At 34.9% G+C, this 22,104-nt stretch overlaps 1 protein-coding gene across 1 annotated transcript in view; it reads right to left on the minus strand.

Moving 5' to 3' along the window:
• Positions 1-9,734, minus strand: part of LOC141287772 (lipoxygenase homology domain-containing protein 1-like) — a 54,517-nt gene extending 44,783 nt beyond the window's left edge. The window contains exons 1-5 of the mRNA XM_073819900.1: positions 9,461-9,734; positions 6,913-7,027; positions 5,904-5,984; positions 3,295-3,479; positions 1,138-1,236 (exon numbers count right to left, since the gene is read on the minus strand). Coding sequence (XP_073676001.1) covers positions 1,138-1,236; positions 3,295-3,479; positions 5,904-5,984; positions 6,913-7,027; positions 9,461-9,734 — 754 coding nt within the window. The remainder of the gene's footprint in view (positions 1-1,137; positions 1,237-3,294; positions 3,480-5,903; positions 5,985-6,912; positions 7,028-9,460) is intronic.
• Between the last annotated feature and the right edge of the window lie 12,370 nt (positions 9,735-22,104).

The following is a 22,104-nucleotide window of genomic DNA, read 5'->3' on the forward strand; positions in this document are numbered from 1 at the left end:
AATCACAGGTTTCAAAAAAACATTTCCAACATTTATAATTCTAATAATAAATCAGTATATTAGAATGATTTCTGAAGGATCATGTAACACAGAAGACTCATGTAACAGCTGGTGAAAATTCAGCTTTGCCTCACAGGAATAAATCATATTTTAAAGTATAATAAAATAATAACAATTATTGTATATTGTAATAACATTTTCTGTATTTTTGATCAAATGCAGCCTTGATGAGCATAAGAGACTTCTTTTAAAAACGTTACAAGTCTTACTGACCCCAAACTTTTGAGCGGCAGTGTATATTCCTAAATGTAAACATAAATCAAATCATAGTATAAAATATAGTTAAAAAGTACAGTACATCTGCATTAGTATGTTAGTTAACACATTCAAATAAGTGTAGTTCTTTAAAGCATACTTGTTTACATAATCGTTCATATATCATAATCTTTGTCTCATGTGAGACATAAGGCCGCATGACATAACATTATTAAAAATTATTACAAAGTGCACTTTTGAAAAGTGTATTTAAGTGGCTTTGATTTCATTACTGTTATATGAGCAGGTACAGTATTTAAAAAAATATACTTTTAAAATTTGAAATAAACTACACTGCAAAAAATGCTTTTTTTTTTTTTTTACTTTTTTTTTTGTCTTGTTTCCGGCCAAAAGATTTTAAACATTTTGAGTTCAAAATTAAGCGTTTTTGCTTGAATCAAGCAAAATAATCTGCCAATGGGGTAAGAAAAATAATCTAGTTTTCTGTTTGAAAAAAAAAATGCTTACCCCATTGCCAGATTATTTTGCTTGTTCTAAAACTTAATTTTGACTTCTTTTTTCTGAAAACAAGACATTAATTTTTACTTGTCAAATCTTTCTTGATTTACGAATTTTTTGATATTTTGGCTGAAAACAAGACAAAAAATCTAATTAAGAAAAGCATTTTTTGCAGTGTAGTGCACATTCAATAATTAAGCAGACTTCTTTTTCACAAGGGAACACCATGTGAATATGGATTCATTTTGCAAAAATTAAAAATAAATCTTTAAACTATTTTTAAATTATTTTTTTAAATTATTTTAAATATTTTTTTTCACCTGGTAATGCTTAAACATGGCTGTTTATATACATCTTTATTACCTGTATCACCATTTTCCCCAAAAATGTTGAGAAAGACATCAGCATCTGTCCCGCTGCCTTTTACATCAGCTGTGAACACGCTCACAACATATTTATTATCTGCAAAAAAAAAAAAAAAAAAAAAAACACACAATAATTTAAGGATGCAATAAAAACCATAGACCATAGAAGTCCACTATATGGAAAAAAATGTCTAAAATTTTTCTTCGAGAAACATCATTTCTTAACGACGAAAGAAAGAAAGACATGAACATCTTGGATGACAAGAGGATGAGTAAATGATCTGTATTTTTTTCTGGAAGTGAACTACTCCTTTAAACTCAAGCATGATCCAAGATGACAGATCTGTGGTTTTAGGATAATTCCCATACAGTGAAAAAAAATTAATTGAGCTTCGCAGTTTACAACACTGCAAAAAATGCTTTTCTTACTTAGATTTTTTGTCTTGTTTCCAGCCAAAATATCTAAAAATTCTTAAATCAGGAAGGATTTTCAAGACAAGTAAAAATTATTATCTTGTGTTTAGTAAAAACAAGTCAAAATTAAGTGTGTTTTTGCTTAAAACAAGCAAAATAATCTGCCAATGGGGTAAGAAAAAAAAAATCTTATTTCAAGCAGACAACTAGATTATTTTTCTTTCCCCATTGGCTTGTTTTTACTGAAAACAAGACACAAATTTTTACTCGTCTAGAAAATCCTTCCTGATTCAAGAATTTTTAGATATTTTGGCTGGAAACAAGACAAAAAATCTAAGTAAGAAAAGCCTTTTTTGCTTCCGTAAAAAATCCGTAAAATTTACAGTAAAAAACTGGCAGCTGTGGTTGCCAGAATTTTACTGTAAAAAATACGGTAGCAGTGTTTTACATTTTAAGGTTTTCACTTAAATTTACAGGTAAATACCGTAATTTCATACTAAAAACTGTAACTCATATACTGGTAATGTACCAACTTTTTGAAGCACTGAAATCTGTTTTGTACCTTTGTAATACAATGATAACCACCAAAAGCAGGTGGTGATATTAACATCACATGATGAACCAAAGTCCATCGCACGGAGGTTTTAAATAATAACATATATAGAAGGTGCACAGTGTCATTCGCACAAACACTAAACACCATCATGGTAACACACATAAAACTATAAAATAATGCAAAAAACATTAATTTAACAACATTAGATGTAACATACAACCCTAATGTACAAAACTGCCAAGAAAAAAATTAAGATGAAGTTATTTAAAAAAAAAAAAAAAACATTAAATAAAAAAATGAAATTCAGGGAATTCTGGGAATGTCAGTTTACGGTTATACAATGTAAATTTTACGTTCTTTTTCACTTCCAAAAACGGAAGGGGAACTTACCGTTAACCATTTCACAGGTTTTTACCGTAGCATTTTTACAGTTTTTTACCGTTAAATTCACTGTCATTTTTTACAGTGTGGCAGACTGAGGTGAGTCCTTTAAGAAAAGCCGCAGCAACTGCTCTGTGTGTGTGTTCACTTGGATGGGTTAAATCAAAGACTATAGAATACCCAAGACATGTCACTCGTGTAGTTTTGAATGGGGAAAAATGCAACGCTCATTATGGCCGCGAAGCCCCGCCTTCTTAGTGAAAGAGCCAATCGTTGATTAGAAAAGTCAGCGCGTCACTGCAGCTGCCGTTAGAAGTCCCGGTTGCTATAGAAACAATCGGTGCTCTAAGACGTGCGCTCAGTACTGCGCATGCGCACTGGCTCATCTAGCCGGAAAAATAAGCGTTTTTTCACGCTATTGGAGCACAAGGAACCATATTTATGAGGCAGTTCTTGTTGGATTTCTTTGGAGATTTAAAATATGAAATTTAATCGTAAGCTTGGTGAACAGTTTTGGAGAATTTGATGTTTCCCCATTCAAACAGATAGGAGCTGCACTTGTATGCCCGAGAGGCGTTTCAAAGATGGCCGCCGAGTGACATGACTTGCCTTAAAGGGACTTTGGTTAAATGCAGAGCACAAATTCTGAGTATGGGTTGCCACACGTGATGTCCTTTCCTTTCCCTTTCCTTATATTTAACTTGACATGACTCAAGGAATCAGAGATAGAGACAATTTCACAACTTTTCTCCAAAGTCTAGTACTCTTAAAGGTGATATAAGAGACTAAGAGATAAAGGCTCACATTTGGGCATGTCCATGGGGTCCAGGCTGCCCAGCAGATCTCGGACGTACAGGCTGTCGCCCTCGGTCAAGCTCAGCCAGTTGTTGCAGGCGAAGTAGAAGCGTAAATGCGGTCTGTTCATGTCCGTGACCACGACCCGGTCCAGAAACCAGCTGGCGTTCAGACCTGTGTTATCATGCTCAATCCTGACAAAAACACAGAACGGACCGACATACTGCTCACATTCAATGCACTGCTAGTTCCAAGTCACACACAACTACTTCTTTAATTGGATTTGCACTCTCTACCATGTGCCCTTACTTGTATATTGTATTTTTCATTTTTATATTTTATATGTTTAATTGCATTTAAATTCTACCTTTTTGTATTTAATGTTACTTGTATGCGCCATGGGTCTGAGAGTAACGCAATTTCAATTCGCTGTATGTCCTGTCCATGTGGCAGAATTGACCATAAAGTTGACTTTGACTTGACTTTGATTGTTTTCAGTGGTGTATAAAGTACCTGAAAGCCATAGTTAGGTAAAAGTACAGATATCTTGCCAGAAAACGACTTTGGTAGAAGCTGAAGTCACCGCTTAGAATATTACTTGAGTAAAAGTCTTAAACTATGTGGTATTTATTGTACTTATATGCAAAAAGTATTTTTTTTTTCAATCTTAAATGTACTTATTGAATTGAAAGAACAAGGAAATGCAACAAAAAGTCACAATTGTGAGTTTATATCATCAATTTTTGAGAAAAAAGTCAGAATTGTGAGTTTATATTGCAATTCTGACTTTATTTCTCACAACTGTGAGAAAAATGGCAGAATTGCAAGACGCAAACTTGCATTTGTGAGGAAAACCATATCTCATAATTCCGAGTTTATATCATCAATTTCTAAAAAAAAAAAAAAAAAAAAAAAGTCAGAATTCCGAGTTTATATCTCGCAATTCTGATATTATTTCTTGCAATTGCAAGTTTATATCACACATTTCGGAGAAAAAAGTTAGAATTGAGTTTGTATCATGCAATTCTGGGGGAAAAAAGCCAGTATTTCCTGAAAAAAGTTCCTCAAACTCGCACGAGAAAAAAAGTCAGAATTGTGAGTTTATATTGCAATTCTGACTTTATTTCTCACAATTGTGAGCTTATATCATCAATTTCTAAAAAAGTCAGAATTCTGAGTTTATATCTCGCAATTCTGATATTATTTCTTACAATTGCAAGTTTATATCACACATTTCGGAGAAAAAAGTTAGAATTGAGTTTGTATCACGCAATTCTGGGGGAAAAAAGCCAATATTTTCTGAAAAGAAGTTCCTCAAACTCGCACGAGAAAAAAAGTCAGAATTGTGAGTTTATATTGCAATTCTGACTTTATTTCTCACAATTGTGAGTTTATATCATCCATTTCTGAGAACAAATGTCTGAATTGCAAGATGCAAACTTGCATTTGTGAAGAAAACCATATCTCATAATTCCGAGTTTATATCATCAATTTCTAAAAAAAAGTCAGAATTCTGAGTTTATATCTAAAATTCTGATATTATTTCTTACAATTGCAAGTTTATATCACCCATTTCTGAGAAAAAATGTCAGAATTGCAAGATGCAAACTTGCATTTGTGAAGAAAACCATATCTCATAATTCCGAGTTTATATCATCAATTTCTAAAAAAAAAAGAAAAAAAAAAAGTCAGAATTCCGAGTTTATATCTCACCATTCTGATATTATTTCTTGCAATTGCAAGTTTATATCACCCATTTCTGAGAAAAAATGTCAGAATTGAGTTTGTATCATGCAATTCTGGGGGAAAAAAGCCAGTATTTCCTGAAAAGAAGTTCCTCAAACTCGCACGAGAAAAAAAGTCAGAATTGTGAGTTTATATTGCAATTCTGACTTTATTTCTTACAATTGCAAGTTTATATCACACATTTCGGAGAAAAAAGTAAGAATTGAGTTTGTATCACGCAATTTTTGGGGGAAAAGCCAGTATTTCCTGAAAAGAAGTTCCTCAAACTCACATTTTTACGAGGAAAAAAGTCTGAATTGTGACTTTTTTCTGATATAAAAAGTCAGAATTATGAGTTTATGAACTTTGTGTTTGCTCACAAAAAACATTTGTGATGGAAATAAAGAGGTGAAAGAAAAACATTTTTTGAGGGAAAGGCAAATTTACAAAATATCTTCAAGGAACATGATCTTTATTTAAAATCCTAATGACTTTTTGGCATAAAAGAAATCATTCTCATTTTGACCCATACAATGTATTTTTGGCCATGCATTTTGTGGTCCAGGATCACATAAGCACAACTTATATTTATTTACAAGGCTAAGTTAAAGTATTTCAACAGAAGGCTTTAAATCAAAAGATTTTAAGACTGAGAAATAGTTAGAGAGATTACACTGTAAAAAATTAGAAATAATTTTCACTCAGAATAGTAATGTAAATTTGATGATTGCATACTCCAATCATCTTTTTTTATTTACTACTTCAAAAAGTAGTTTTTTATTCTAAAAAAACAATTAAGTAAAATATATTTTTTATTAACTAATATTTATTTATTTTCAGTTGCAAATTCAGTTATTACTGACCTTAAATCACAGTAAAATTGCCCAACTTACCTAACTTTTTTCAAAGGGCCGACATTGTGTGTTTTAATCCGAAAGACGTCAGTTTTGTTTTTTTCAAAAGCACTTCGATTCCTGCAATAAATATTAATGCATACAATAACCATACATCATAATTTCTGCAAACACAAAATCATCTAACTTAATGCAAAAGCTGAAGACAAAAATCAAACTTTGAATCCTTTTAAACAATAATACTACTTAGTCCATATATTAATTAGATATAAATGCAATGCAATGCAATGTTGTAAATCTAAATGATTGACCCTTCATTATATATAAGCATAAAAGACTTAAAGTATAAACCTCAGCGAATAAATGCAATTTATGTGCACAATGGCTGTGCATTATAACTCTATTGCTTTAATGCACTATTTTCCTCATCGTATATTCATTGTATGCCCTTAGTAAACTTTAAAAACAGTCACAATAAATTTCAGAAAATGCATGATATCCAGCACCAAATATATCATGCATTTGCTGACAAACACACATATTCTGTAAATGAGCTTTATGCAGATGATTATATTCTGAATGATGTGTGTCTGGAAACAGAATAGTAAAGCGCTGCAGATTTTCTATCTCTGCAGCACAATGCTATACATTTCCGCATGATTCACACCAGTCCATCATAGAGATGTACAGCACATGCATATTGTAGCCTTTCATTATGAGAAGCAATAAACCTCACTGAATCAGACTTTATCATCATGCAAATTAAATGTTGCTCCTTGATGAAGGGTTCTAGAATAGCATGTGCACATGTAAACGTCACAACAGCAGTGAAATCTAGATTCCCCTCAAACAGAGAGGAACACACTCAAATACCTCTTGTCTGTGCTGTGGATTCAGGGAAAGACAGAACGATGGTGTTAAATATCATCAGCAGAAATAACACATTCACGTACTGTAACTGTAAACAACGAGACATGCGGCGACCAGGCCCAAAATTCATTTATTATTTACACGGATGATTATGAATCGAGTTTCAGGCCAGACTCACTTGCTGGCCAGATGAAGTTTGGGAGTGATGCCGTATTCGCCGAAGAGTGTGATGAAGACGTTGGCATCCGTTCCGGCTCCGTTGACGTCTCCGGTGATGGTCACTACCTCATAGACTGGGAGAAACATGCTTGATTTGATTGAGCACAGAATACATGAGATCATGTGCATTATTAATGAGGAGCTTCCATAGCAGAAGAGCCTGAAACGCCCTGCTGAACAATGACTAAGCTCTAAATGACACACATGTGAGGAAAACTCATCATGACATGATAGAGTCAAGATAATTGACAATGAAATCAGAAAATGGATCATTAAAGCCTATTCACACTCACAGTTTGAATCAGTCTAATGACTACAGTGTATAAAGTTGAGTCTGACTCATGAACAAATGACTCTCTAACCAATTCCTTGTAATGAATCAGTCAAAAAGACTCACTAACAGTTTCAAACTTACAATCTGAATCAGTCTAATGACTACAGTGTGAACAGAGTCTGAGTCATGAACAAATGACTCTCTAACTGATTCCTTGCAGTGAACCAGTCAAAAAGATCCAGTCTCAAACTCACAGTTTGAATTGATCTACTGATTAAAGTGCGAACAGTTGAGTCTGACTCATGAACAAATGACTCTCTACCGATTCCTTATAATGAATCATTTAAAAAGACTCACAAACAGTCTCAAACTCACAATCTGAATCAGTCTAATGACTACAGTGTGAACAGATGAGTCTGACTCATGAACAAATGACTCTCTACCGATTCCTTATAATGAATCATTTAAAAAGACTCACAAACAGTCTCAAACTCACAATCTGAATCAGTCTAATGACTACAGTGTGAACAGTTGAGTATGACTCATGAACAAATTGCTCTCCAATTGATAAATCAGTCAAAAAGATTCACAAACACTCTCAAACTCACAAATGAATAAATTACTCTCTAACTGATTTCTTGTAATGAATCAGTCATAAAGTTTCAAACTTACAATCTGAATCAGTCTAATGACTACAGTGTGAACAGAGTCTGAGTCATGAACAAATGACTCTCTAGCTGATTCCTTGCAGTGAACCAGTCAAAAAGATCCAGTCTCAAACTCACAATCTGAATCAGTCTAATGACTACAGTGTGAACAGTTGAGTCTGACTCATGAACAAATGACTCTCTACCGATTCCTTATAATGAATCATTTAAAAAGACTCACAAACAGTCTCAAACTCACAATCTGAATCAGTCTAATGACTACAGTGTGAACAGTTGAGTCTGACTCATTACCAAATGACTCTCTAACCGATTCCTTATATTGAATTAATAAAAATGACTCACAGTTTCAAACTCAGAATCTGAATCAGTCTAATGACTACAGTGTGAACAGTTCAGTCTGACTCATTACCAAATGACTCTCTAACCGATTCCTTATATTGAATTAATCAAAATGACTCACAGTCTCAAACTTACAATCTGAATCAGTCTAATGACTACAGTGTGAACAGAGTCTGAGTCATGAACAAATGACTCTCTAACTGATTCCTTGCAGTGAACCAGTCAAAAAGATCCAGTCTCAAACTCACAATTTGAATTGATTTAATGATTAAAGTGCGAACAGTTGAGTCTGACTCATGAACAAATGACTCTCTACCGATTCCTTATAATGAATCATTTAAAAAGACTCACAAACAGTCTCAATCTCACAATCTGAATCAGTCTAATGACTACAGTGTGAACAGTGGAGTCTGACTCATTACCAAATGACTCTCTAACCGATTCCTTATATTGAATTAATAAAAATGACTCACAGTTTCAAACTCAGAATCTGAATCAGACTAATGACTACAGTGTGAACAGTTCAGTCTGACTCATTACCAAATGACTCTCTAACTGATTCCTTATATTGAATTAATCAAAATGACTCACAGTCTCAATCTCACAATCTGAATCAGTCTAATGACTACAGTGTGAACAGTTCAGTCTGACTCATGAACAAATGACTCTCTACCGATTCCTTATAATGAATCATTTAAAAAGACTCACAAACAGTCTCAATCTCACAATCTGAATCAGTCTAATGACTACAGTGTGAACAGAGTCTAAATCATGAAAAAATGACTCTCTAACTGATTCACTATAATGATTCAATCAAAAAGACTCACAGTCTCAAACTGACAATCTGAATCAGTCTAATGACTACAGTGTGAACAGTTGAGTCCAACTCTTGAACAAATGACTCTCTAACCGATTCCTTAATGAATCAATCAAAAAGACTCAAAATCTCACAATCTGAATCAGTCTAATGAGTCTAACTCATGAACAAATGACTCTGTACCCGATTCCTTATATTGAATTAGTCAAAACGACTCACAAACAGTCTCAAACTCAGAATCTGAATCAGTCTAATGACTACAGTGTGAACAGAGTCAGACTCATGAATAAATAAATAAAGGTTCTTCACAAAACCATCAATGCCAGTAATAAAGCTTTACTTTCAAGAGTGTTGCACGTCCTCCAAAAACCGAAAACACTGATGTTTATTAATGTTTGAGTCACTCTACCTTTCTTCTTGTGGTACTCATCCTCATAGTTCTCCACTTTATCAGGCTCGTAGTTTCTCAGCTCGTTCTCGTAAATCTCCACATAATCAACATTTTTGGATTTCTTCTTCTTGCCTTTCCCCTTCTTGCCCTCATCATCGCTCTCATCGGCTCCTTTCTTGGACTTCTTCTTCTTCTTCTTCTGGGAGTCGTCGTCCTCCTCCTCCGATTCGTCTTTCTCCGCTTTCTTCTTCTTCTTCCCCTCGTCCTTGGACTTCTTGTCTTTGGATCCCATGACGCTCTCAGCAGGGTTTTGAGTCTTCTTTGCGCTCTTTTTGCTCACTTGAACGACAAGTTCGGCCGCGGGTGAAGCGCAGGAGCCGCAGGGCTTCCCTTCCTGATGACAGCTGCCTCATTGAACATGACACACTCAACGATCATGTGACTGATAGCAGAGTAAACAAGAGCTGCCTGTCACACACACACTACTCTCTGATTACAAACCAGAACATGACTGTACTTTAACACATCTGCGCTGATTTAATATCTGCTCTGACATTAAAATACACCACCAGTCAAAAGTTTCTTCTGCATTTCAATTTTTGGAATATTTTTACTATTTAAAATAACTGCTTTCTGTTTGAATGTTTTAAAATGTAATTTATTTCTGTGATCAAAGCTGCATTTTCAGCATCATTACTCCACTCTTCAGTGTCACATGATGCTTCAGAAATCATTCTAATATGCTGATTTGCTGCTTAAAAAACATTATTATCAATATTTAAAACATTTGAGTACATTTTATCAGGACTGTTTGATGAGATTCAAAGATCAGCATTTATCTGAAATAAAAAGCTTTTATTAAATTAAGTCGATAAAAAGTGATGATAAAGACATTTATAATGTTACAAAAGAGTTCTATTTCAGATCATTGATGTTCTTTAGAATTTTCTATTCACCAAAGAAACCTGAAAAGGTTCTACTCAGCTGTTTTTAACATAATAGTAATAAACCAGTATATTAGAATGATTTCTGGAGAATCATGTGACACTTAAGACTGCAGTAATGATGCTAAAATACAGCTTTGATCACAGAAATAAATTACATTTTAACAGATATTCACATAGATAACAGTTATTTTAAATTTTTAATTTTACCGTTTATGCTGCACTTTATATCAAATAAATGCAGGCCTGGTGAGCAGAAGAGACTTCTTTAAAAGAAAACATTAAAAATCTTACTGTTTAAAACTTGATAAAAGTATCAAAATATCAACTTGATAAAAATATTAGCCTCTTCTGCTCACCAAGCCTGCATTTATTTGATGCAAAGTTCAAAATTCTATTTAAATATATTTTAAAATGTAATTTATTTCTGTGATCAAAGCTGAATTTTCAGTGTCACATGATGCTTCAGAAATCATTCTAATATACTGATTTGCTGCTTGAAAAACATTTTATTAATATTTTATTAATACATTTTATTAATATTTAAAACAGTTGAGTTCATTTTTTTCAGGATTCTTTGACGAAAAAAAAAGCTTTTGTAACATTATTAAATTAAAATTAATCAAAAGTGATGATAAAGACATTTATAATGTTACAAAAGAGTAACTTTTAAGAGAAATGTTGTTCTTCAGAACTTTCTATAAATTAAAGAAACCTGAAAAGTTTTTACTTAGTTGTTTTCAACAATAATGTATATGTATATATATATATATATATATATATTTTTTTTTTTTTTTTTTTTTTTTTGAGCCACAAATCAGTATATAAGCATGATTTCTGATGGATCATGTGACACTGAAGACTGCAGTAATGATGCTGAAAATTCAGCTTTGGTCACAGAAATAAATTACATTTTAACAGATATTCACATAGGAAACTATTATTTTAAATATAAAAAAATAATTTTACAGTTTTTGCTGTGCTTTAGATCAAATAAATGCAGACTTGATGAGCAGAAGATACTTTTTAAAAAAAACATCTTACTAAAAAATCTTACTGTTTCAAACTTTTGACTGGTAGTGTATATAAATATAAATATTGATAATCATTAAATTAATCAAATAAAACATTGAAAAAAATGTTTAGTTTTTTTTTTGCCAAAGTGACATTTCTGTTTAGTTTGAGTGTTCACTGAATTACTAAAATATATGTATATATAATTATAAAAACATGTATATAATATGTATTTTTCATTATAAATATTAATAAATATCAACATGTTAATCAATAAAATGTTAATAATTCAAAACATTATAATAATATAATAATACTCAACACTAAAAATATTACAGCATAATTAAGTTAATAATTAAAATGAATGCTAAATAAAAAAGACATTAAAATATTTTATGACAGTAACAAAACTAAATAAACATGAAAAAATAATACAACTAGAAAAAAAACAGAAACTCAAACTAAAATTAAAACAATTATACTGCCCTACAAAGGCAAAGTGCAGTAACTACGCCAACACTGAAACTGAGAAAAAATGCCTTTAAAGTTTTTACACCATATTAGTTTGGATTTTGTAGTTACTGCGATTTTGACACTCACATTTCTCTGAAAGGGACAAAATTGAACCAGGAGACTTTTTGGGCCACAAGACAAAACGGTTGTCACAAAGCCCATTTTAAGCCTTAACTCAATTTTGACCAAATGTGTAGTTACTGTGCTTTACCTTTGGAGGGCAGTATAGTATAGTGTAGTAAATAATGTTAACTGAAATAGAATACATGTTGAATAAATAAACTTTTATATATTTTACTCAAAATTTCATGAAGTTTAATTACTAAAATAAACTTATGCTGAAATAAAAACTAAACAGATATATTTATTAATGCTACTAAAATGTTAATGATACAAAAATAGCGCTTAAAAACAGGCACTTAAATTTTACTCACAAAAACATTTAATTAAAATAGATGTTAAATAAATTAAATAAAATATAAAACTATTCTAAAACGGGAATAAAATTAAAACTAATACTAAAACCATTTTAAACTTTTTTTTTTTTTTTACAAGTTTTAGAGAGAAACAAACCAAATACCACTGATCACATGACTCACTGCTGATTTCCCTTAGTAATGATGTCACTTCCTGAAGGATGATGTCTGACAAATAAGATGGAAAGCAGCACCCCAGAAACCTATAAACTGATCATCAATTCAAATCCTCTAAAACATGTTTAGTGTCAAACATTTCACTTAGAAATGAACAAACTGATATTTCTGAATACATTTACTTACACAGCCATTCCCTCAATCCAAAAGTAGAAAACAATTATTTAAAATTCACCCTGATGAAGAAAAAAAAGCCTTACATGAGCTGATCTATTTTTATAAATTCAGTATTTGTGTATATCATGACGAGGCATGAAAATGTGCTGCATAACAGGAATAACTCAAAACACAGAATGATTCAAATTTATATTCAATGTGTTCAATGATGCCAGTGTTTGGAAGGAAGAAACTGATTCATTTTAGGAAGCCACTGCTGAACCTGAATCAAAGACTAACAACTGAAATCTAGAAAAGTACCTCATTACATCATTAGACACATTAGACAGTTTTACTCCATAAATGAAGGACTAATCAATGAAACTGATCCAAATACAAGCTCAAAGCAGACAATCCTCATGTGTTCATTAAGTTCACTTGATAAAGCTACTTACTGAAATGCTATTTAAACTTTTTCGTCTTCTTCTTCTGAGACTAAAATGATCAACTCTAACTCCTCCTATGTTAGTAACTTGATAATAATGCTAAAAACATGCTAACAACTTGCTAACCATGCTAGAAACATGCTAACAACTTGCTAACCATGCTAGAAACATGCTAACAACTTGCTAACCATGCTAGAAACAAGCTAGCAACTTGCTAATGCTTGCAAAATGCTAGAAAATTGCTAATCATGCTAGAAACATGCTAACAACTTGGTAACCATGCTAGAAACATGCTAACAACTTGTTAACCATGCTAGAAACAAGCTAGCAACTTGCTAATGCTTGCAAAATGCTAGCAACTTGCTAATCATGCTAGAAACATGCTAACAACTTGCTAACCATGCTAGAAACAAGCTAGCAACTTGCTAATGCTTGCAAAATGCTAGAAAATTGCTAATCATGCTAGAAACATGCTAACAACTTGGTAACCATGCTAGAAACATGCTAACAACTTGTTAACCATGCTAGAAACAAGCTAGCAACTTGCTAATGCTTGCAAAATGCTAGCAACTTGCTAATCATGCTAGAAACATGCTAACAACTTGTTAACCATGCTAGAAACAAGCTAGCAACTTGCTAATGCTTGCAAAATGCTAGCAACTTGCTAAGCATACTAGAAACATGCTAACAACTTGCTAACCATGCTAGAAACATGCTAACAACTTGCTAACCATGCTAGAAACAAGCTAGCAACTTGCTAATGCTTGCAAAATGCTAGCAAATTGCTAATCATGCTAGAAACATGCTAACAACTTGCTAACCATGCTAGAAACATGCTAACAACTTGCTAACCATGCTAGAAACAAGCTAGCAACTTGCTAATGCTTGCAAAATGCTAGCAACTGGCTAATCATGCTAGAAACATGCTAACAACTTGCTAACCATGCTAGAAACATGCTAACAACTTGCTAACCATGCTAGAAACAAGCTAGCAACTTGCTAATGCTTGCAAAATGCTAGCAACTTGCTAATGCTTGCAAAATGCTAGCAACTTGCTAATCATGCTAGAAACATGCTAACAACTTGCTAACCATGCTAGGAACAAGCTAGCAACTTGCTAGTGCTTGCAAAATGCTAGCCACTTTTTAATCATGCTAGAAACATGCTAATCATGCTAAAAACATGCTAACAACTTGTTAACCATGCTAGAAACAAGCTAGCAACTTGCTAGTGCTTGCAAAATGCTAGCAACTTGCTAATCATGTTAGAAAAATGTTAACAACTTGCTAACAATGCTAGAAACATGTAAGCAACTTGCTAATTATGCTAAGAACATGCTAGCAACTTGTTAATCGTGCTAGAAACATGATAACAACTAGCTAATCATGCTAGGAACATGCTAACAACTTGTTAATCATGCTAGAAACATGTAAGCAACTTACTAATCATGCTAGAAACATGCTAGCAAATTGTTTATGCTAGCAACTTGCTAATCATGCTAGTAGCATGCTAGAAACTTGCTAATCATGCTAGAAACATGCTAGTAACTTGTTTATGCTAGCAACTTGCTAATCATGCTAGAAACATGCTAACAAATTGTTTATGCTAGCAACTTGCTAATCATGCTAGTAGCATGCTAGAAACTTGCTAATCATGCTTGAAACATGCTAGTAACTTGTTTATGCTAGCAAATTGCTAATTATGCTAGGAACATGCTAGCAACTTACTAATCATGCTAGGAACATGCTAGCAACTTGCTAATCATTCTAGAAACATGCTAACAACTTGCTAATATACCAGAAACATACTAGCAACTTACTAATCATGCTAGGGACATGCTAGCAACTTGCTAATCATGCTAGAAACATGCTAACAACTTGCTAATCTTGCTAGGAACATGCTAACAACTTGATAATCATGCTAGGAACATGCTAGCAACTTGCTAATATGCCAGAAACATAATAGCAACTTACTAATCATGTTGGTCTAATCATACTAATCAAGTTAGTCTTGACAAACTTTTTTTATCTAGTTATTTCTTGTATTCTAGCAGTTCTTGTTTGTGGCCAGATGATGGAGACACACGTTCAGGTAAGAGCCACATGAGTCCAGATGGTGTGTTTAGACTTCTAAAACTCACTAATAAAGTTTGTGTTTGGTTTCTGTGGTGAATCTGGCAACATGTGAAGAATGAGAACATCAAATAAACCTGATGATACACAACAGCATCTTCAAACGCTCTGCAGCTGATGGGAACATTTTGTCCATCGACACTCGTGATTATTTATTATATTAATCCATAGGGATAATCATATAAACAGAGCTGATGATGAAGAGACTTTACAAACAAACACCACCACCAGGATCATTAGAAGATAATGATGGAAAGATCAGGACGACTGCATGTTTACAAACTGAAAAGTAGAAAACAGTCATTAAAATGAACATTTTAATTTTATTAATGCTCCATTTTTGGCATAAGGTTCAGTTTATCACCTGAATGCAATACATCTTTTACTGTAATTAAATGAAGATTGCTTTATCTGTGTTTAGCACCAAGATTTTAAATGAAGGTTTATTTAGACATTTATTTGCTCATTTACACACATCTAAGCTGAATTACTGAGAACATTTTATAAATATTATTTTACCAAATTTTGAAAATTATGCTATAGTGGAAATAAAAAATCTGGATACTTTATTTGAATTAATATATTAATTAATTTTTAAAGTATTTATTTCGACAATGTATTATTGCAAAAATCTGACTTAGAAATTAAAATATAAATATCAACATTTAATATGGTAATTAATAAAAAAAAAAGAAAAGAAGTACCATTTATAAAATCTGACAAAAATTCATAGCAAAAAATAAATATAGCACCAAACTTTTAAATGAAGGTCAATTACATTTATATAGACATTTATTTGCTCATTTACATACATCTAAGCAGAGGTACTGAGATCTTTTGATAATTATTATTTTTAACAAGTTTTAAAAATTATGATATTTTCACTTGTCTAGTTTAAATAAAATAAAATAATAAAATAAATAAAATAAAATAATAAAATAAATAAAATAAATAAAATAAAATAAAAATATAAAATACAATTGGGTTCCCCTTCAGTCGTTTTACTACGACGTTACATATGGGAACTCGCTTGAGAGTCCAATCATCTCTGAGCCTTATTCAAAAGGCCAATGAAAATTGGCGAGTGGCATTTGCATGCCAAGCCACGCCCCGTACATACGGGTATATAAGATGGCGGCATGCAGCCAGTCATTCAGATTTTTGCTTAGGAGCCATCCTGCTCGAGCCTTTAAAAAAATAAATAAATAAACGACGACTCTCCTACTCTACTCTTCCCCGCTGATGTGCTGCCCATCTAAAAGAGTTTAAATCTAAAAGAGTGTTTGGCAGCCGTCAGCGGGATCCTGCGGGCAGCCGTTTTCACGGCCAAAACAAAGCCTCCTGCTCTCCAGTGAGCAACCCCCTCTTGATTGCACTGTGGTGCCGCGGTTCCTCCCTGGGCAAACCGGGACTAAAAGAGTAATTTCTCACGGCTGTGTAAAACGTTCTTTTCAGAATGGTTTTCCGGCCGTGCGCTGCTGGATGTGGCAGTTTCCTCACCTCCCAAGACGGACATGATCACTGCCTCACATGTTTGGGCCGAGAACATGCTGAAGCAGCGTTCACGGATGGTTCGTGCGTTCACTTGTGAACTCATGACCATGGTCACGCAGAAAAATTGCCGTTCTTTCGCAAGGCGGCTCCCCTCCTCGTCCCGCGGCACGTCGTTTAGCCGCCTGCTCGTCGCCGAGGGCTCCCTCCCGCGGCCCCCAAGAAACCAGCTCTGACTCCTGCTGAGGCCCACGAAGCCAGGCTGGCGGCCCGGCGCAGAGCCAGAGGTGATGGAGATTGCTCTTCGGGGGACGATGACATCAGCGCCCCCGCTCCCGTTGGAGGGCCGGGAGCCACTGTGTATTCAAATACCACCCACAATTTCAAAAAAAGAGCAATTTTCCTCACCTCCCCTTTCAAGCAGCACTTACACTCCTCGGAACCAGACTCGGAGCCTCATATCGCCAGCGCGGGAACCAGGGAAGAAGGTAAGCGCTGATTATTGCAGTTTGACTTTTCTCCAGGACGTTCATCCTTCTGGGTCCAGTCACCTTCCCCTTCCCCCCCAGGCTGCCCCACCTGGCTTCAGCTTCCCAGCCCCTCGCGGTGGTTGATACGGACGGTACGTCTCGGCTATGCGATTCAGTTCGCCAGGCGTCCGCCCAGCCGTCCTTTTAACTTCTGTCCATCCTACTGGCGAAGGATGCAATCGAGCCGGTCCCTCCAGCCGAGATGAGGTTAGGGTTCTACAGTCCCTACTTCATCATGCCCAAAAAGAGCGGTGGGTTAAGACCCATCCTGGATCTCAGAGCTCTGAATAGGTCCCTCCTCAGGCTGCCATTCAAGATGCTCACGACGAAGTGCATGCTAACCTGCATTCGTCCCCAGGATTGGTTTGCAGCCATCGACCTGAAGGACGCGTACTTTCACGTCTCGATCCTTCCTCGTCACAGACCCTTCCTACAGTTTGCCTTCGAAGGTCGAGCGTATCAATACAAAGTGCTTCCATTTGTCCTGTCCCTCTCTCCCCGCGTCTTCACGAAAGTCGCGGAGGCAGCCCTGTCCCCTCTTTGGCAGTCAGGCCTTCGCATCCTCAACTATCTCGACGACTGGCTTCTCGTAGCTCACTTGCGAGACCTGTTGTGCGAACAGAGGGACCAGGTGCTTCGGCACCTCACCCATCTGGGCCTTCAGGTCAACCGAGAGAAGAGCAAACTCTCCCCAGTGCAGAGGATCTCTTTTCTCGGTGTGGAGCTGGACTCGGTCAATATGACAGTCCGCCTCACGAACGAGCGCACACAGTCAGTGCTAAAGTGTCTGGACTTATTTAGACACAAGACAGCGGTTCCTCTCAAAACATTTCAGAGGCTCCTGGGGCATATGGCAGCTGCAGCCGCGGTGACGCCGCTGGGCTTGCTTCATATGAGACCGCTTCAGCGCTGGTTACATGATCGAGTCCCGAGACGAGCATGGCACCGTGGCACACTCCGGATTGGCGTTTCCCCGCAGTGTCGCCGCTTATTCAGCCCGTGGTCAGACCCTGCCTTCCTTCGGGCCGGAGTGTCCTTGGGACAGGTGTCCAGGCATGTCGTGGTTTACACGGATGCCTCCACCACGGGTTGGGGTGCTGGATGCAATGGGCAAGCAGTATCGGGCTCCTGGACAGGACCTCGACTGCAGTGGCACATCAATTGCCTCGAGTTGTTGGCTGTGCTTCTGGCCCTTCGTCGCTTCCGATCGACGCTGCGTTACGAAGGTAACCCTCGTTCCCTGAAGGAGGGAATGGAGATGTTACATCCCCTGCCACGACCCTAGCGTCGCGCTGACACCGGCTCGATCCGGCTCCTCAGCAAAAACCTGAATAACTAGCTGCATGCCGCCATCTTATATACCCGTATGTACGGGGCGTGGCTTGGCTTGCAAATGCCACTCGTCAATTTTCATTGGCCTTTTGAATAAGGCTCAGAGATGACTGGACTCTCAAGCGAGTTCCCATATGTAACGTCTCCGTTCATTCCTTCAGGGAACGAGGGTTACCTTCGTAACCTAGACGTTTGTTCTGGACAAAAAACTAATTTTGTCCATTTCACATATTAATTAAGTAAGGGATAATCAACGGTTTGCCGTGCGTTAAAGGATTTTAAATGCACGACGTGGAGGCTAATAACCACCCGACGCGAAGCGGTTGCCTCCGTGAAGTGCATTTTAAATCCTTTAACGCGCGGCAAGCCGTTGATTATCCCGCTTATTCCATGGTTATAGACAAATTAAAACTAGGATTGATACTTGCAGCGCAAAATTTGACTGAATGGATAAAAAAGACGGTTATTTTCGTCAGTTATGACACGCAGCTCTAGCATTCTGGCCGCTTCAAATCAGACTCAGAGATTAAATAGTCCGTTAAAATCACATTTATTTGAATGAAATATAGCATTTGTTTCAGTAGATTATCGATCGAACAAGAGAGAGTGTGAAGGCGAGAGAGATGACAGTTGTGTGTGTGCGTAACGTTACCTGCCTGCATGCTGTGCGTCTCTCTCTACAAACAACGATTCATTCAAAAACAGCAGCTTTAACACCCCGTTGCTGAGGAATATAATGTAGCGGTCTACTATCTATGCTATTTTAATAAGGATCGCAGGCAAACGCTGACAAGAAGTTTATGTGTGTGCGCAGCACAATGCGATCTCCTCTCTCTCTCTCTCTCTCTCTCTCTGTGCTTTTGCGTGCATCAATTAAAGCAGCGCATTAATATAGAACGGTGATTAAACTGACTTGGAACTACCTGTGCATTAAACGGTTTTACTGCACACCTGCCAGCCAATCAGAATCCAGTATCCAGACATTCCATGGAATAATTTTAATTTGTCATTTACACACACCTAAGCAAAATTACTGAGATCTTTTCATAAATATTATTTTACCAAGTTTTGAAAAGTTTCACTTGTCTAGTTAAAATGATTAAAAAAATTAAAAAAATAAAATATATAAATAAAATGAAATAAAATAAAATAATTGTTTTTTGGGTTTGTTCTGGACACAAAACTAATTTTTTCAATTTCACAAATGAATTCCATTTATTTGCTAATTTACACACATCTAAGCAGAATTTCTGAGATCTTTGCAAAAATATTTTTGACCAAGATTTGAAAATTGTGCTAGTGGAAATTGTCACTTGTCTAGATGAAATGAAATGAAATAAAATGAAATGAAATAAAATAAAAAATGTTCTTTGGGTTTGTTCTGGAAACAAAACAAATTTAGTTAATTTAGCATATGCTTCAAGGAATAAAACATCTTGATATTTCATTTTGATTAATATATTAATGTAATAAATTTAATTAATTTATAAAAGTATTTTTTTCTACATTGTATTTTTGTAGTTCTATTGCAAAAAGCTGACTTAGAAATGAAAATATGAACATCAACCTTTGTAACAAAAGCCAAGTAAAATAAAATTAAATAATTAATTAAATTTCATTTTAATAAATATATTAATTACTTAAAAAAAATTCTTCATTGTATTTTTGCAGTTCTATTAAAACTTTTTGTTCTATTAAAAACAAAAATATGCAAAATATACAAAATATACAAAAATAAACATTAGCATTTAATATGGTAATTAATTAAAATGGAAAAGAAGCACCATTTATAAAATCAAACTATCAAAAATATTTTCTTTCTCAGTATTTTCGTTGTTTTGCAACACAAATATCTAAACATTCTTAAATCAACATACACTTGCTTGAGATGCAAAATAACTTAAGATATTAAATTGCTAAAAATAATATGTTAAAAGTAAATGTATCTTGATTTCAGGATGTTTAGATATTTGATCTTGAAAACAAGACAAAATACTGAGAAAGAAAGTCATTGTTTGCAGTATGTTTGTTTTCTTTCTTTATTTCTGAAGTAGTGAAGTTCTAAAGAATTGAAACAGCTGATCTTGGTTAAATATTGTCTGTAATCAATTCTGCATCTACAGTATTTCAATGAAGGCAGGAGTGCATCGGCCGTATTTGCTTTGGTCTGTGATCGTAAACAAAGATTAAGTATAATTAGCAAACATTTCATGGGAACGGTTTCATCTCACGGCTTACGAAGCCTGTAAACGCATCCGTATCCTGAACATCAACACTGTTTATTAAAGCATTAGATGGACGCAGAGGTTGGCAGATTCCTCGCCTGAAGCTCTGGGTTTAATTGTGTGTTTGTGAGGCAGACGTCTGCTGGTTCTCACATTAAACACAATCGCATTCGATTAGAAGTTTTCTGTTATCTTAATCTGTGCCTAAAACAACCAGTGAGTGGAAAAAAGGCCCCAGGTGGCTCTTCGACTCTAATGACCAAAAACAACAAATCACTGATTTATAGATTTTAAAAAAACTGCAACTTTCTCAGAGGAGTCTTGTCATTCAGTGATGATTTTGAACATTATACATTATTGCTTCTGTTTTCATCACAATCAGTCTGAAAGTCATTTTTAGAAGGATTCTGACTGTATGTTATCAGGTGATGAAGTATTCACAAGCCGTTTTATTTAGGGTATAAATGCTTGGAAATAATATTTAAAGTTTGTTTTCAAGTCCATTCATTATTTGTAGCCAGTGTTGGGGGTAACGCATTATAAGTAACGCAAGTTACATAATAATATTATTTTTTCCAAGTAACTAGTAAAGTAACACATTACTTTTTAATTGACGAGAAAATATCTGAGTTACTTTTTTAAATAAGTAACGCCAGTTACTTTTTCCCCCATTTATTGATTAAAAGCTCTCCTGTCCCCATGTTGAGAGAAATTGTGAGTAAGATGTTACTTTAGTTCTAGAATAAATGTGAACATGCATTAATTCATCTCACTCACTAAAAAACAGATACAGTGTTCTTCAAAATGAATAAAAACAGTGAAATTCAACACAAACCTGCAATAATTAAATATGTTAAATAATACAAATATCCTTTATGTATTTAATCCCATTTTATTAACCGATGTCTTTGCTGCCAACCTTCGATGATCCAATTCTTCCATACTAATAAGCAAAAATAATTCAAGATAATCTAACATTTGTTTGCCTTTTTTTATTGCTGAAGAGTTGACATTTCTCTTCTGCGGTCTACTGTACAGACGTCAATTTACTTTTCTCTAAACCTGAGGCGTTTGATGTAAAAAGGTTTTTACTTTTGCCAATAATAGAACTTTTTATATTAAAAACAAGCAAGCCCTGCCCAGATTTAAAAAGTAACGAAAAAGTAACGTAACGCATAACATTCCATAGAAAGTAACTAAGTAACGTAATCAGTTACTTTTTTTAGGGAGTAACTCAATATTGTAACGCATTACTTTTAAAAGTAACCACAACTGTTTGTAGCAGG

This window comes from Garra rufa, chromosome 15, assembly GCF_049309525.1.
Source record: "Garra rufa chromosome 15, GarRuf1.0, whole genome shotgun sequence".
Taxonomy (NCBI): Eukaryota; Metazoa; Chordata; class Actinopteri; order Cypriniformes; family Cyprinidae; genus Garra; species Garra rufa.